Source organism: Varanus komodoensis, unplaced genomic scaffold, assembly GCF_004798865.1.
Source record: "Varanus komodoensis strain SLA01 unplaced genomic scaffold, ASM479886v1 scaffold26, whole genome shotgun sequence".
NCBI classification, from domain to species: domain Eukaryota; kingdom Metazoa; phylum Chordata; class Lepidosauria; order Squamata; family Varanidae; genus Varanus; species Varanus komodoensis.
In genome coordinates, this window is record NW_025335684.1 from 15,165,554 (window position 1) to 15,179,561 (window position 14,008).

Consider the following 14,008-nt stretch of genomic DNA (forward strand, 5'->3'; position numbering starts at 1 on the left):
GAGGGGACCACGGAGATCATCAACCGTCTGGATAATAGGAACCTGAAATGGTAGAGCTGGAAGTGGCCATGAAGTCAGTCAGGGTGAACCGCCTGGATCATGGGATCATGCAATAGAGGGGTTGGAAGGGACATGGAGCCCATCAGGCCGAACCCCTTGGATCATGGGATTGTGGAACAGTGGAGTAGGAAGGGGCCATGAAGGCCATCAGGCCGAACCCCCCGGATCATGTTCCTGCTTGTGAGGCCATGTCCGACACATCGCAACCCCATGGGCCACGGTCCGCCATGTTCTCCTGTCCCTCCCCATCGCCTGGGGTCCAAAGCTCGCCCCCACTGTCCTGTCCCAGTGACCCCATCCAGCCCCCTCATCCCCGGCCGTCCCCTTCTCCTGCTGCCCCCGATACCCCCCGCATCTCCAGCGAGTCCTTCCTTCTCGTCTGGTGGCCGGAGGACCTGAGCTTCAGCGTCAGGATCTGGCCTTGTGAAGAGCAGTCAGGGCTGATCCCCCTTGGGACCTCCGTGAAGCCCAAGGCGCTCGCAGGAGTCGTCTCCTGCACCACGATTCCAAGGTCTCGGTTGCTCCTTCTCCTCCGGTGGCCAAAGGATCTGAGCTTCAGCATCAGGATCTGGCCTTCAAAGGAGCCGTCAGGGTTGATCCCCCGCGGGACAGACTGGGTTGATCTCCTCAGGGTACAAGGGGTCTTCTCCAGCGCCACGATTGAACGGGCTCGATTCCTGGTTCATAGGACCATGGAATGGGAGAGCTGGACGGGGCCAAGGAGCCATGATGGCCATCATAGGACCATGGAATGCTAGAGTTGGAAGGGGCCACGGAGGCCATCAGGTCCAACCCCCCCGATCACTGGATCCACCTCATCCTTGGCTGTCCCCTTCTCCCCTGCCCTCCATCATCCCCAGCATCTCAAGCATGGCCTTCCTTCTCATCCGGTGGCCAAAGGCTTCGAGCTTCACAACCCTCTTCCGGCCTTCGAAGGAGCTGTCAGGGTTGATCTCCTGGACTGACTGGCTTGATCCCCCCGTGGTCCAAGGGACTCACAGGGATCTTCTCCAGCCCCACAAGCCAGGGCACCCCGATTCTCTGGCACTCTGTCCTCCTCCTGGTCCAGCTTCACAGCCCTGAGCATGTGCCCTTCCATTCCCTGCTTTCTGAGGAGCACTTCCAGCTTCTCCGATCTGGGGAGGACCACCTGCCCCGGAGTCCAACGCAGCTCAGCTGGGTGTGGCGCATGGGCCATGTCTTCTTCTCCGTGGGGAGGCTCGCTGGGGGTCTCAGCCCCATGGCTGCCCTTCCGCTCCACCATGCCCTTCACTCCAGAACCTTCTCCAGATGTTTGGGCCATCAACGGCTTCCCCGTCTCGGAGTGGGGCCCCATCCGAGCCCCCCAGGGGTTCGTTAACGGCTCCGTCAAGTGGGCACGGCGAGCGACGTCAGGCTCCGGCGGCTGCGACACATGGGGGGGGTGATCCGCCGCACTTCTGACGTGGGTTTTGGAGGCCTGCCAAGCCAGGTCGTGCGTCCTGGGCCGGATTTTGGGGGGAACCGAGAGCGATTAAGGAATAACGAAGGGACGTCGTTTTCGGGATTAATGGGAGCTTTTAATTCGCCGGGGCCCGTCCCAGAATGCGGAAAGCCGCCGGCGACACATCACAAACGGGCTGTGGTTGCCACAGTGTCCCACCGGTCGCCGGCGTGCGGAAATCGCACAAAAATGATCGGCAGATGCACAAATCCCACTGATTTTGACCGACGGTTTTACACAAACATCGCACAAGGTTACACAACACGACGGCCCTGGGGAGAAGCGCACACAATCAGCATCCGCAACGCGGATGATGCCGGGGGTGACGACGACACAAAACGGCCGCGTGTGGGGAAGGGGTACAGGAGGCTGGGGATGATGGATTTCCAATCTTTTTGTAGACACCCACCCCATAAAGTGCTGATTTCCCTCCCCCACCCACCCGCAAATACAGACAAGCGTCGCACAGTGGAGTGCCGGGACACGGCACGACACAACACAAGACAACACAAAAGCGGCAAGTCCAATGCAGGGTGCTGTGCTCCGGAGAGCACAGGGGTGCGGGAGGGCTGAGGTCAGAGTTTGGGGGGTCCTGGCCCCCGTTTGGGGCTGCCCCCCGCAAAGCCTTCGCACCGGGTTGCGCCCCCAGAAGGGTTGGGACACGGCAGGTCCGTCCCGTCCGGCACATCTGGGGGCATCTGGGGTCAGACTAGATGGCCCAGGAGACCCCTTCTGCCTCAGTCTGTTTCTATGTATCTCTGAGCAGAGCTGGGGTCAGACTAGATGTCCCAGGAGACCCCATTCTGGCTTGCTCTGAGAGGAGCTGGCTGGAGCCGGGGTCAGACTAGATAGTCCAGAGGCCCCTTCCGCCGCGCTCTTTTCCCATGTTCCCCTGAGGAGAGCCGGGGTCAGACTAGATGGCCCGGAGACCCCTTCTGCCTCATTCTGTTCCCATGTTCCTCTGAGCAGAGCCGGGGTCAGACTAGATGGCCTGGAGACCCCTTCTGCCTCGCTCTGTTCCCTTGTTCCCCTGAGCAGAGCCGGGGTCAGACTAGATGGCCCAGAGGTCCCTTCTGCCTCGCTCTGTTTCTATGTTCCTCTGAGCAGAGCCGGGGTCAGACTATATGACCCCGGAACCCCCTTCTGCCTCGCTCTGTTCCCATGTTTCTAAAGTTTGGTGTTCCTGTAAGGCTGTTTTGGCACCTGGCATGGCTGGTGGGGGGAGGCGCTCCCGGCCCAGCAGGCAGGGCTCTGTGGCCCATGCTGCTGGGCCGGCCACCCCCGGGTGGGTGGTGGGGGGAGCGGGGTCTTTGGCGGGAGAGAAGCCCCCCGTTGCCCCGGGGGGGGCTGGAGGAGGAAACTGCCTTGTCCGGAGAGGCTCTGGCACATGGGCACAGGCATGGAGGACGAGGCCCTGCAGTCGTCCTGGGCCGTGGCGCATGGACTTTGTGGAGGCAGCCCCGTCGGAGGAGCCGCTGCCGCTCAGGGACCCCCAGGGAGACACCCAGTGGCGAGGACTGCTCCCCCCATGGTGGCCGGACGAGCCACTTGGCACAGGCCGCGGGTCCTCCGTCCTTCTGCGGCGCCGCTCAGAGGAAGATCACGGCCTCGTTGGCGGCGTCCCCCAGGGCGGGCTCAGGAGCATGGGCCTGGGTGGCCCAGGGCCCAGGGGGGCTGCTGGGCGGGGCCGCCGCGTCGGGGTGGCCGCTCTCGGTGGCGGCGGCGGGAGCTTCTGTGGGGACGGGAGAGAGAAGGAGAGTCAGCTGCGGGGCGGGCCGGGCCGGCTGCCTGGCGTGAGCCTTGCTGCCCGACCTACCTGGTGGCGTGGCTGCCTCCGGACCGGGTGGCCCGGTGGGAGCCCGGCCACGGGGCTGGGGGTCCTCCTTGCTGGCCCGCCGGGTCGGGGGGGACTGCTTTGGCTCAGCCGCGGCTGTGGAGAGGAACGCTCCAGTGAGGACTCGGCCGGGAGTAGGGAGCCGCCCCCGGCCCCCCGGGGTGGGTCCCCCAGGGGCCGCCCCTTGTGGGTCCCAGGGGAGGGGCTTCAAGGACCCCCGCCTGGGGGCCGGGTGGCCCGGGACTCACCCCTGCCACTGCGGCCACCCTTCTCCCGGGTGGAGGCGGCCAGCTTGGTGGGGATCTGCTGCTGGACGGCCACCCCGGCCTGCAGCTGGTTGGTGGCGCTCAGCAGCTGGATGGGCACCTCGCCCTTGGGGGCCGCCACCGCCCTGGCCCCGTCCGGGCCGCAGATGCTGGCCCGTGCGCAGAGGGTGCCGGCTGGTACGGCCCTCTCCGGACTGTCCCTGTCGAAGCCGGCCAAAGGGCCCGGGCTGGGTGCCTGGGGAGAGAGGAAGGCGCTGGGGACAGGGGCCACCTTCAGGCCCGTGAGGCCCCGCAGAAGGGGCCCCGGGGCAGACGCAAGGCATGCTGGGAGTTCTGGGGGTTACCTTCCGGCTGGTGAGGCCCCGCTCTGCATGCAGGGGGCACCTGCTGGGATCTCCGGGGCCCAAACTGCAGCTGCTAAGACCCCTCTGGCCATGCAGGAGGGACCCTTGAGCTCTTGCAAAGCATGCTGGGAATCCGGGGGCCACCCCCACCCAACGAGCCCCCGCTCTGCATGCAGGAGACGCCTGCCAGGAACTCCGGGGCCCCTGTTCCAGCCACTCACCTGCCCCACGGCGGGGCTGGGCCCCCGGACCCCCCGGGTGCGGCCCAGCTCCTCCAGCCGCCCGCGCTCCCTCTCCACAGCCCGCTGGGCCTCGCGCAGCCGCTCCAGGTCCCGCTGGTATGCCTCGCGGCGCTGCTCCAGCTCCTCGCGCTCCCGCACTACGCGCTCCATCATCCCCCGCGCCGCCGCCTCCTCCCGCCGCCGCTGCGCCTCGGCCTCCTCCAGGGCCCGCAGCTGGCGCTCCTGCTGCTGCCGGAGCAGCAGCTCGCGGTCTGCCAGGGCGCAGCGCTGCAGCTGCAGGCGGCTGTCCTCCTGGGAGAGCGCGGCCTGGGGGGGCGGGAGGGCGGGCGGCAGGTTGGGCTCCGGCCGGGACGGGGGCGTGGGGCTGCCCCACACGTGCCCCACAAGCCGACCCCTGCTGGAGGCGGGCCCAGCCGTGTCCCCCATCCCGGGGGGCAGAGCGCCCCCAGCATGCTGGGCTCCAGCCGGGAACGGGCGTGTGGGGCTGCCCCCCACCTGCCCCACAAGCCCCCCTCCTCTGCTGGAAGGGGCCCCTGGAGCGGAAGGGGGGGCTGGCCCGGTTGAGGTGTGGGGCTCCGGGCAGGACCATCCTTGCCCCCCAGCCCCCCACCCCCACCCCCAGGCACGTTCGGGGCCGGCTGCCCAGGGGCGTGTGGGGCTGACTCCCCACCTCCCCCCACACTGGAAGCGGACGGGGCGCCTCACCTGCAGGCTCAGCAGCAACTCCAGGATTATCTGGACCCTCGGGACAAGCTGTGGGGAGACCCGGGTCAGGCGCCACATGCCCCACTGCGCCCGGCCCCCCCCCCCGGCCCGAGGACCCTGCCCCACGCCCCGTGCAGCTGAGGGGGGGCAGGGAGTGGAAGGGGGGCGCTTACCTCGGGCTCCACGTCCAGGGAGGCCTGGGGGCTGCTGGTCTGCTCCGGGCTGGGGCCATCGCTCTGCAGGGAAGTAGGGAGGGGGTGAGACCCCCTGTTCCTGCCCCAGCCGGTCAAAAGGGGTTGCCCCCCCTTCCTCACAAGAGCCCCGCCCGGGGGGCCGGGTCAGCAGCCAGGAGCTGGGGGTCTGGAGCCAAGGGCCAGGGGCTGGGTGCTAGGAGCCAGGGGTCAGGAGCCGGGGAACAGGAGCCAGTGGCCGGGGTCAGAAGCCGGGGGTCAGGAGCCGGGGCCAGGAGCCAAGGGGCCAGAAGCCAGGCACCAGGGGCTGGAGGTCAGGACTGGGGGCCAGGACCAGGGGCCCCTTTCCCTCTGCCCTCCCAGCAGCCCTGGAAAAAGCCCGGCTCCGGCAAGCTTCCCGGCCCAGGGGCGTAGGGAGTGGGTGCATCCCCAAACCGGCCCCCCGTTCCCATCCCCACAACCTGCAGAGGCCAGGGGGAGCCCCGGAGAACGGAGGCAGGTCCTGCACCAGTGCAGAGCCGCAAGCGTCTTTCTAAAAGAGAACTGAGCAAGCCGCCGGCCCTCATGGAGACCGCGGCGGGCTCGGCACGTGACGGAGGCACATCCTTGCAGCGGATGGGGGGGGGGGGCGGCCCCATCCTGGCCAGTCCCACGCCCCCCCAGGCGGCTGGGGACCCCCCAGGGACACCCTACCGGGTCGGGCGGCAACCCATGCTCCCCGGCCGGGGGCAGCTCCGGGTCAGATGCCTCTGAGTCGGCGGTGGAGCCCTGGTGCTCCCACAGCAGGGGGTCTCCACTGAAGGCCTTCTTGAAGCTTCTGGCTGCAAGAGAGCAGTGGCACATGGGCCCGGGGATGCGGCCACCCTCAGCCGGGGGGGGTAAAGGCGCCCTTCGGGGTGTCCCTGTTGAGGGAGGACTGCGCACCCCCTGCAAGGGGCCGGCATCCGAACCCAAACCCCAACCCATGACCCTGACCCCTAAACCGAACCTATAACCATAATCCCTCACCCCAACCCTAATCCCCAACCTTGACCCCAAACCCTAACCCTAAAACCCCACCCATGACCCTGACCCTGACTGTATGCCTAAACACAGATCCTGACCCATAACCTTAAACCCTAATTGTAAACCCTTAACACCCAACCTGAACCCATAACCCCTCACCCCAACCCCAACACCCAACCTTAAACCCTAACCCTAAACACAGACCCTGGCCCTAAACCCAAACCCAAATCCTAACCATAACCCTAAACCCAAACCCCATCTCTTGACCCCTAACCCTAAACCCAACCCCATAACCTTAACCCCTAGTGCTAAACCCAAACCCCTAACCCCAAACCTACCCCAACTGACCCTACCCATACCCCTAAAAATAGACTCTTACCCCTAACTCTAAACCCAAACCTCAACCCTGACCCCAACCCATGACCTTAACCCTAACCCCTAACCCCTACCCCATAACCTTAACCCCTAGTCCTAAACCCAAACCCCCAACCCTAATCCCAACCCCCAACTCTGACCTCAACCCATGACCCTGACACCTAACCCTAAACCCAACCCCATAACCTTAACACCTAGTCCTAAACCCAAACCCCCAACCCTACCCCGACTGACCCAAACCGTACCCCTAAACATAGACCCTGACCCCTAAACCGAACCTATAACCATAATCCCTCACCCCAACCCTAATCCCCAACCTTGACCCCAAACCCTAACCCTAAAACCCCACCCATGACCCTGACCCTGACTGTATGCCTAAACACAGATCCTGACCCATAACCTTAAACCCTAATTGTAAACCCTTAACACCCAACCTGAACCCATAACCCCTCACCCCAACCCCAACACCCAACCTTAAACCCTAACCCTAAACACAGACCCTGGCCCTAAACCCAAACCCAAATCCTAACCATAACCCTAAACCCAAACCCCATCTCTTGACCCCTAACCCTAAACCCAACCCCATAACCTTAACCCCTAGTGCTAAACCCAAACCCCTAACCCCAAACCTACCCCAACTGACCCTACCCATACCCCTAAAAATAGACTCTTACCCCTAACTCTAAACCCAAACCTCAACCCTGACCCCAACCCATGACCTTAACCCTAACCCCTAACCCCTACCCCATAACCTTAACCCCTAGTCCTAAACCCAAACCCCCAACCCTAATCCCAACCCCCAACTCTGACCTCAACCCATGACCCTGACACCTAACCCTAAACCCAACCCCATAACCTTAACACCTAGTCCTAAACCCAAACCCCCAACCCTACCCCGACTGACCCAAACCGTACCCCTAAACATAGACCCTGACCCCTAACCCGAACCCATAACCTTAACCCCGGTCCTAAATCCGAACCCAAACCCCTAACCTCCACCCCTAAGCTGAACCCCAACCCCAACAAATTTCGCCCCAAACTGCCCCACCTGGCAAACGGCCCCCTATGGGCCCCCTGCCCCCCAGACTTACCTCCGGCCTGCTCCACGACGCCGGCCCCAAAGGCCCCGCAGCCGTCCTCCCGGCGGGGGAGGGCCAGCAGCAGGCGTTGCAGCCCCTCGGCTGGTGAGGAAGAGGAGAAGGAGGAGGCAGTCAGCGGGGGCTGGCGGGAGCAGGGCCGCCCCCCCCACCCCCCCGTGGTGCCACACACCTTCCTCCAGGGCCCGGCACAGGAGGACCTGGGGCCGGGGGGGCCCCCCGGCCCCGCTCAGCGCCGCCATCTGCTGGTAGGTCTGGCGCTTCTCGCCCAGCAGCTGCAGGATCAGGGCGTCCTGGCGGCCCAGGCGATCTGGGGGGCGAGGGGGGGGGCTGAGTGGGGGAGGCCCCGCCCACCCCCGGGGAGGGGCGGGGCTTGCGGGGGGCCCTTCCTCCTCCTCCTCCCCCTGGCCGGACGGAGGAAGGAGGCCCCCCCTTCCTCGCTGGATGGAGGAAGGAGGCCCTCCCCTTCTTCCTCATGGGATAGAGGATGAAGGCCCCCCCTTCCTCTCCCTCAGGGGATGAAGGACAGAGACCCTCCTCTTCCTCACGGGATGGAGGAAGGAGGCCCTCCCCCTCTTCCTCTTCCTCGTTGGATGGAGGAAGGAGGCCCTCCTCTTCGTCATGGGATGCAGGAAGGAGGCCCTCCCGGTCTTCCTCTTCCTCGCTGGATGAAGCTGGCCCTCCTCTTCCTCACGGGATGGAGGAAGGAGGCCCTCCCCCTCTTCCTCTTCCTCGCTGGATGGAGAAAGGAGGCCCTCCTCTTCCTCACGGGATGGAGGAAGGAGGCCCTCCCCCTTCCCCTTCCTCGCTGGATGGAGGAAGCCCGCCATCCTCCTCTCCCCTGCCTGCTGGAGGAAGGGGCTGCTCCAGCTGCCCCGCTGCCCCCAGGCCGTGGGGAGCCGCCACGGGCGCCCCGGGGCCGGCGGCCCTACCTCGGCACTCCTGCAGCTTCGCCGCCCGTGCTTCGGCCTGCCGCCGCTCCTCCTCCAGCCTGGAGTCCGGGCACTCCTCGTCGGGGCAGCTGCGGGGAGAGGGGGGTGAGCCCCCCACGTCGGGCCCCCCACCCGCGGGGCCTGCCCGCGCGGGGCCCCCCTGCTAGCGAGGCCGGTGGTCGGAGAGCGGGGCCCCCGACCTGCAGGGCCTTCCTGTGGGCGGCCCCTCCGTGGATGCCGGCAGCGACTCGAGCCCGGGCCCCAGCCACTCACCCTGCGGTGGCCCGCTGGAGGGCCCCCATCCACGCATGCCGCTCCTCCCGGCTGCCGGCCAGCAGCTCGTACATCTCGTGGCCCCGGGCGGAGGCGCCGATGAGGAAGAGGCCCCGGTCGTCGTTGGCCGCCTCCCGGGCGATCAGCCCCTGCAGTGGGACGACGGGGGCCTTGCCGTCCTGCAGGGAGGCGGGGCCCATCATCCCCGGCCGGCCAGACCCCCCCCCTGGATGGGGGGTGGCGGCGGCGGCCAGGGCGGCGCTGGGCGGGGGGTGACATGGCCCCTGGGCTGGTGGGACCGGGCCGGGGGCACGGGGTCCCTCTCTGGATGTTGCAGGTTTGGGCGTTGGGGGTTTGTGTGCTGCGGGTTTGTGTGTAGCTCGTTTGGACGTTGCAAGTTTGTGTGTTGTGTGTTTGAACATTGCGGGATTGTGTGTTGTGCGTTTGGGCATTGTGGATTTGTGTGTTGCGCGTTTGTGCGCTGGAACGGTGGGAGGGTCCTGGGTCAGAGGAAGCTGTTTAATAATGGTATTATTAATTCTTAACAATACTAAAAAGTATGTTTGTAGGGGCATGTGTGTTTGTGTGTGTGTAGATATATAAATATATACGTATATAAAAATATATGTGTGCATATATATGTAAAAATACGTATATCTATATATATCGATATATGTGTGTGTATATGTATGTATACGATATAAACATATATAATTTTAATTTAATAATATAACAATAATTATTGATTTAGCAACATCGCTCCTAAGAAGAAATACAACACTCTATTAAATAAAATTATCAACATTATAGAATATAATAATTGTTATAATAGGAAGCCTTTCAATAATATTATGATTTTTAATACTGCTAAAATGATGGCTAAATTAACAAGATGTGTTGACTTAATATTAGAATATGAATATGGTTCGTTTAATATAGTGAACATCAATATTAATATTATCAAATGCAACAATATTATATTTAATACTACTGCTATTATTGTGATGAAATAATCATTAAATATAATATTTACAAGAGGAAGCTTTTTAAGATTATTCTTTTTTAATAATATTTAAAACTTCTTGATAAATCAGTGATGCTCTGCAGTAATGTAACAGTACGATTATATTATTATCAAAAGTAATATTATCAATATTATCAAAATGTATATTATCGATATTATCAAAATTGATATTATCAAAATGAATACCATTGATATTATCAAAATTGATATTATCAAAATTGATATTATCAAAATTAATATTACTAGCAATATTATCAAAATGAATACTATTATCAATATTATCAAAATGAATACTATTACCAATATTATTATTATAAATATCAAAATTAATATTTTCAAAATGAATAGTATTATCAAAATTAATATTAATATTAACATTATTATCAATATTATCATCAATATTAATATTATTGGTGGTGTTGTTATTATTATTATTATATTAAACCAACACATCTTTGTCAACGTATGACTTTCTCGGTGGGCTCAGGCGCCCCCTTGGCTGGAGGGCTCGGCCAGACCCATCATCCACGGCCCCCGCGGACACCCACCACGTTGGCAAAGCTGTACTTCTGGTCCTTCTCCTGGAGCAGCAGCAGGACATCGCTCAGGAGCACGGCCAGCACCTCTGCGGGACGGGTGGTGGGGGAGGCTGGTCAGTGGCAGCTGGGCCCCGGAGTCCGCGCCCGCTCCCCCTTCCCCCCCACGCCCCCAGCAGTCCTCCGGGAAGGGTGCCCCGCCCCGCCCCAAGGGGCCGGCCATGGGGAGGGACCCCAGGGGCGCCCCCGCCCCCAGTGGCTGCTGGGCCCCGTAGTCCACTCCCGCTCACCCTTCAAGCGCCCGGAGGAGGCCTTCAGGAAGAGGGTGCCGTCCAGGAGCAGCCGGCGCCGTGCGAGCTCCTCCTTGGGGAAAGGCTGCCCGTTCCGCCCCTTGCCGGGGGGCCGCAGGTCCATGCGGGCCAAGATGTCCCGCAGCCGCTGCCCCTTCTCAGCCTCGCTGACCTCGGAGTCTACGGCCGTGATGGCCTCCTTGATGAGGGCCAGGGCCCGCGTCAGCTCTGCGTGCTCCGGCGTGCCGGCTGCAGGAAGGAAGCCGGGGCCCGCGGGGGGCGGTGAGGGGGGCGCAGCCTCCGCAGACGGGGCCTGTGGTGCTGGGGAGCCCGTCCGACCCACGGCGGCCCTATGGGCCACGCTCCTCCAGGCCCTGCCGTCCCCCACCAGCCCCCACCATTGAGCTCCATCTTCAGATCTGGCCTTCTAGAGAACAGTCGGGGTTGATCAGTGGAGATCCAACCAGCCAGTCTGAGATCTTGGAGGAGATCAACCCCGACTGCTCTCTAGAAGGCCAGATCTGAAGATGGACCTCAGTGGAGATCCTACCAGCCAGTCTTAGATCTTGGAGGAGATCAACCCCAGCTGCTCTCTAGAAGGCCAGATCTGAAGATGGACCTCCGTGGAGATCCTACCAGCCAGTCTGAGATCTTGGAGGAGATCAACCCCGACTGCTCTCTAGAAGGCCAGATCTGAAGATGGACCTCCGTGGAGATCCTACCGGCCAGTCTGAGATCTTGGAGGAGATCAACCCCGACTGCTCTCTAGAAGGCCAGATCTGAAGATGGACCTCCGTGGAGATCCTACCGGCCAGTCTTAGATCTTGGAGGAGTTCAACCCTGACTGCTCCTTAGAAGGCTGGATCCTGAAGCTGAAGCTCAGATCCTTTGGCCACCTAATGAGGAGGAAGGGCTCCCTGGGGATGCTGGGAACGAATCGGGGCAAAAGACGCAGGGCTGGCAGAGGAGGAGGCGGCTGGACGGGGTCCCTGGGGCGGTGGGCGAGGGGCTGGGTGGCCTCCGGGGCTGGTGGGGGACGGCAGGGCCTGGAGGAACGTGCCCCATGGGCCGGACAGGACTTCGCGCCCGGCAGCGACCACCCTCACAACCCTCGGAGCATCCACGAGACCCGGAGGTGGCCCCTGCCCCCGGGGGCAGGGGATGCTGGGCCGGGGGGAGCCGGGGAGGATGGGCCCACACCTTCTGTGTTCTGGAGGACGCGCTCCACCAGGACAGGGTACTTCATGATGCGCTGGGTCACCAGGAGGATGCACTCTTGCACCCCGAGCCGCCGCACAATGGTGGCATTGCTGAGCTTCTGGGAAAGGCACAGGAAATGGCGGGTGAGCTGCCGCTCTGGCGGCTGATGACCCCCCCCCCACCATTGTCGCCGATTTGGGGCAGGGGAAAAGCGGGCTGGAAAGCCACTGAATGCAGGAAAAGCTAGCAGGGAGGGAGGAGGAGCTGGCAGGAAAGAAATTGGAGGCAGGAAAAGCTTGCAGGAAGGGGAAAAAGCTTGCAGGAAGACAATTTCAGGCAGGGAAAATTTGCAGGAAGGGGGAAAAAACCTTGCAGGAAGACAATTTCAGGCAGGAAAAGCTTGCAGGAAGGGGGAAAAAACCTTGCAGGAAGACAATTTCAGGCAGGAAAAGCTTGCAGGAAGGGGGAAAAAACCTAGCAGGAAGACAATTTCAGGTAGGAAAAGCTTGCAGGAAAGCAATTTCGGGCAGGAAAAGCTTGCAGGAAGACAATTCCGGGCAGGAAAAGCATTCAGGAAGAGGGGAAAAAAACCTTGCAGGAAAACAATTCCGGGCAGGAAAAGCTTGCAGGAAGGGGGAAGAAACCTTGCAGGAAGACAATTTCAGGCAGGAAAAGCTTGCAGGAAAGCAATTTCGGGCAGGAAAAGCTTGCAGGAAGACAATTCCAGGCAGGAAAAGCTTGCAGGAAGACAATTCCGGGCAGGAAAAGCTTGCAGCAGCAAAACAGGGAAGCAAAGGCACCAAAGCCAAACGCTGCAGCAGGCGGAAGGGAAGAGCCGGTGCCGCTCTTACCTTCATCAGGTCCTGGAACTTCTTGTTCCGCTGCAGCAGCTCCTTGTAGTACCCGACGGCCTCGGCGTAGCGGCTGCAGAAGACGCCATACTTCTCCTTCAGGCAGTTGCCCGTCTCACCGGAAAACTAGGGTGGGGGCACAGAAAAAGCAGGGCCTGAGCTGGAGGGGCAAGGGGAAGAGCTGGGGGCAGGCTTGGGGAGGGGAGTACACTTCCAAGCATCCCCGGGGCCCAAAGGGATGTGGGCGAGATGAATGGGGAAAATGAAATGAAATGAAATGAAATATAATAAATCAAATGAAATCAAATGAAATCAAATAAACTAAAATCAAATATAATAAATCAAATCAAATCAAATATAATATAAATATAATAAATCAAATCAAATCAAACCAAATAAACTAAAATCAAATCAAATATAATATAAATATAATAAATCAAATGAAATCAAATAAACTAAAATCAAATATAATATAATAAATCAAATCAAATCAATCAAATCAAACCAAAAATAATATAATAAATCAAATGAAATCAAATAAACTAAAATCAAATCAAATCAAATATAATATAAATATAATAAATCAAATGAAATCAAATAAACTAAAATCAAATCTAATCCAATATAATAAATCAAATAAACTAAAATCAAATCAAATATATCAAATCAAATTAAACCAACTAAACTAAACTAAACTCAAATCAAGATAAGTCAAATAAAATAAAATAAAATAAAATAAAATAAAATAAAATAAAAAAATTGAATTGAATTGAATTGAATTGAATTGAATTGAAATGAAATGAAATGAAATGAAATGAAATGAAATGAAATGAAATGAAATGCTGGTGTACGCAGAAAAGCAATTGTTACCATCCTTCCTGACTGCCATGCCATGAACACATCAAAAGATGCCTCGGGGACCGGCGGTGAAGAGCAGGCGACCCCACTCCATTAGCGGGAGACTGTCAAGGTGTTTTATGGACTTGCCCGCATGCCTCGCTACCCCTGTATGTTCACACATGCAACCCTTCTGTGTACTTCACTTGGCCGGCCTGTTTAAGGTAACCTTAATTTAGAAGGCCTGTCAAAGGCATCTAATTGGAGTGGAATGAGCGGCTGGAGCCGGGGTCAGACTAGATGGCCCGGAGGCCCCTCCTGCCTCACTCGGTTTCCATGATTCTCTGAGCAGAGCTGGGATATTCCCCCACCTTTCTCTCAAACACCGGTCAGGGACTTGTCTGAACGGACCAGAGACTCTAATGCTGCTCTTCCTACAGTATATGAGCAATCTCTGAATTGC

At 59.4% G+C, this 14,008-nt stretch overlaps 1 protein-coding gene across 4 annotated transcripts in view; it reads right to left on the reverse strand.

Annotated features, from left to right (window-relative positions):
- Positions 1–2,642: 2,642 nt before the first annotated feature.
- Positions 2,643–14,008, reverse strand: part of LOC123025166 (rho guanine nucleotide exchange factor 18-like) — a 39,564-nt gene continuing 28,198 nt past the window's right edge. For 2 of the 4 annotated variants that reach the window (XM_044433680.1, XM_044433678.1), the window contains 14 exons: positions 12,709–12,834; positions 11,858–11,975; positions 10,658–10,906; positions 10,380–10,456; positions 8,808–8,986; positions 8,535–8,623; positions 7,775–7,912; positions 7,597–7,686; positions 5,819–5,946; positions 5,108–5,170; positions 4,935–4,982; positions 4,209–4,535; positions 3,626–3,878; positions 2,643–3,473 (listed from right to left, as the gene is read on the reverse strand). In XM_044433680.1, coding sequence (XP_044289615.1) covers positions 3,133–3,473; positions 3,626–3,878; positions 4,209–4,535; positions 4,935–4,982; positions 5,108–5,170; positions 5,819–5,946; positions 7,597–7,686; positions 7,775–7,912; positions 8,535–8,623; positions 8,808–8,986; positions 10,380–10,456; positions 10,658–10,906; positions 11,858–11,975; positions 12,709–12,834 — 2,226 coding nt within the window. In that variant the 3' untranslated portion in view covers positions 2,643–3,132. The remainder of the gene's footprint in view (positions 3,474–3,625; positions 3,879–4,208; positions 4,536–4,934; positions 4,983–5,107; positions 5,171–5,818; positions 5,947–7,596; positions 7,687–7,774; positions 7,913–8,534; positions 8,624–8,807; positions 8,987–10,379; positions 10,457–10,657; positions 10,907–11,857; positions 11,976–12,708; positions 12,835–14,008) is intronic. The other 2 variants (XM_044433679.1, XM_044433681.1) reach the window with 2 other exon arrangements.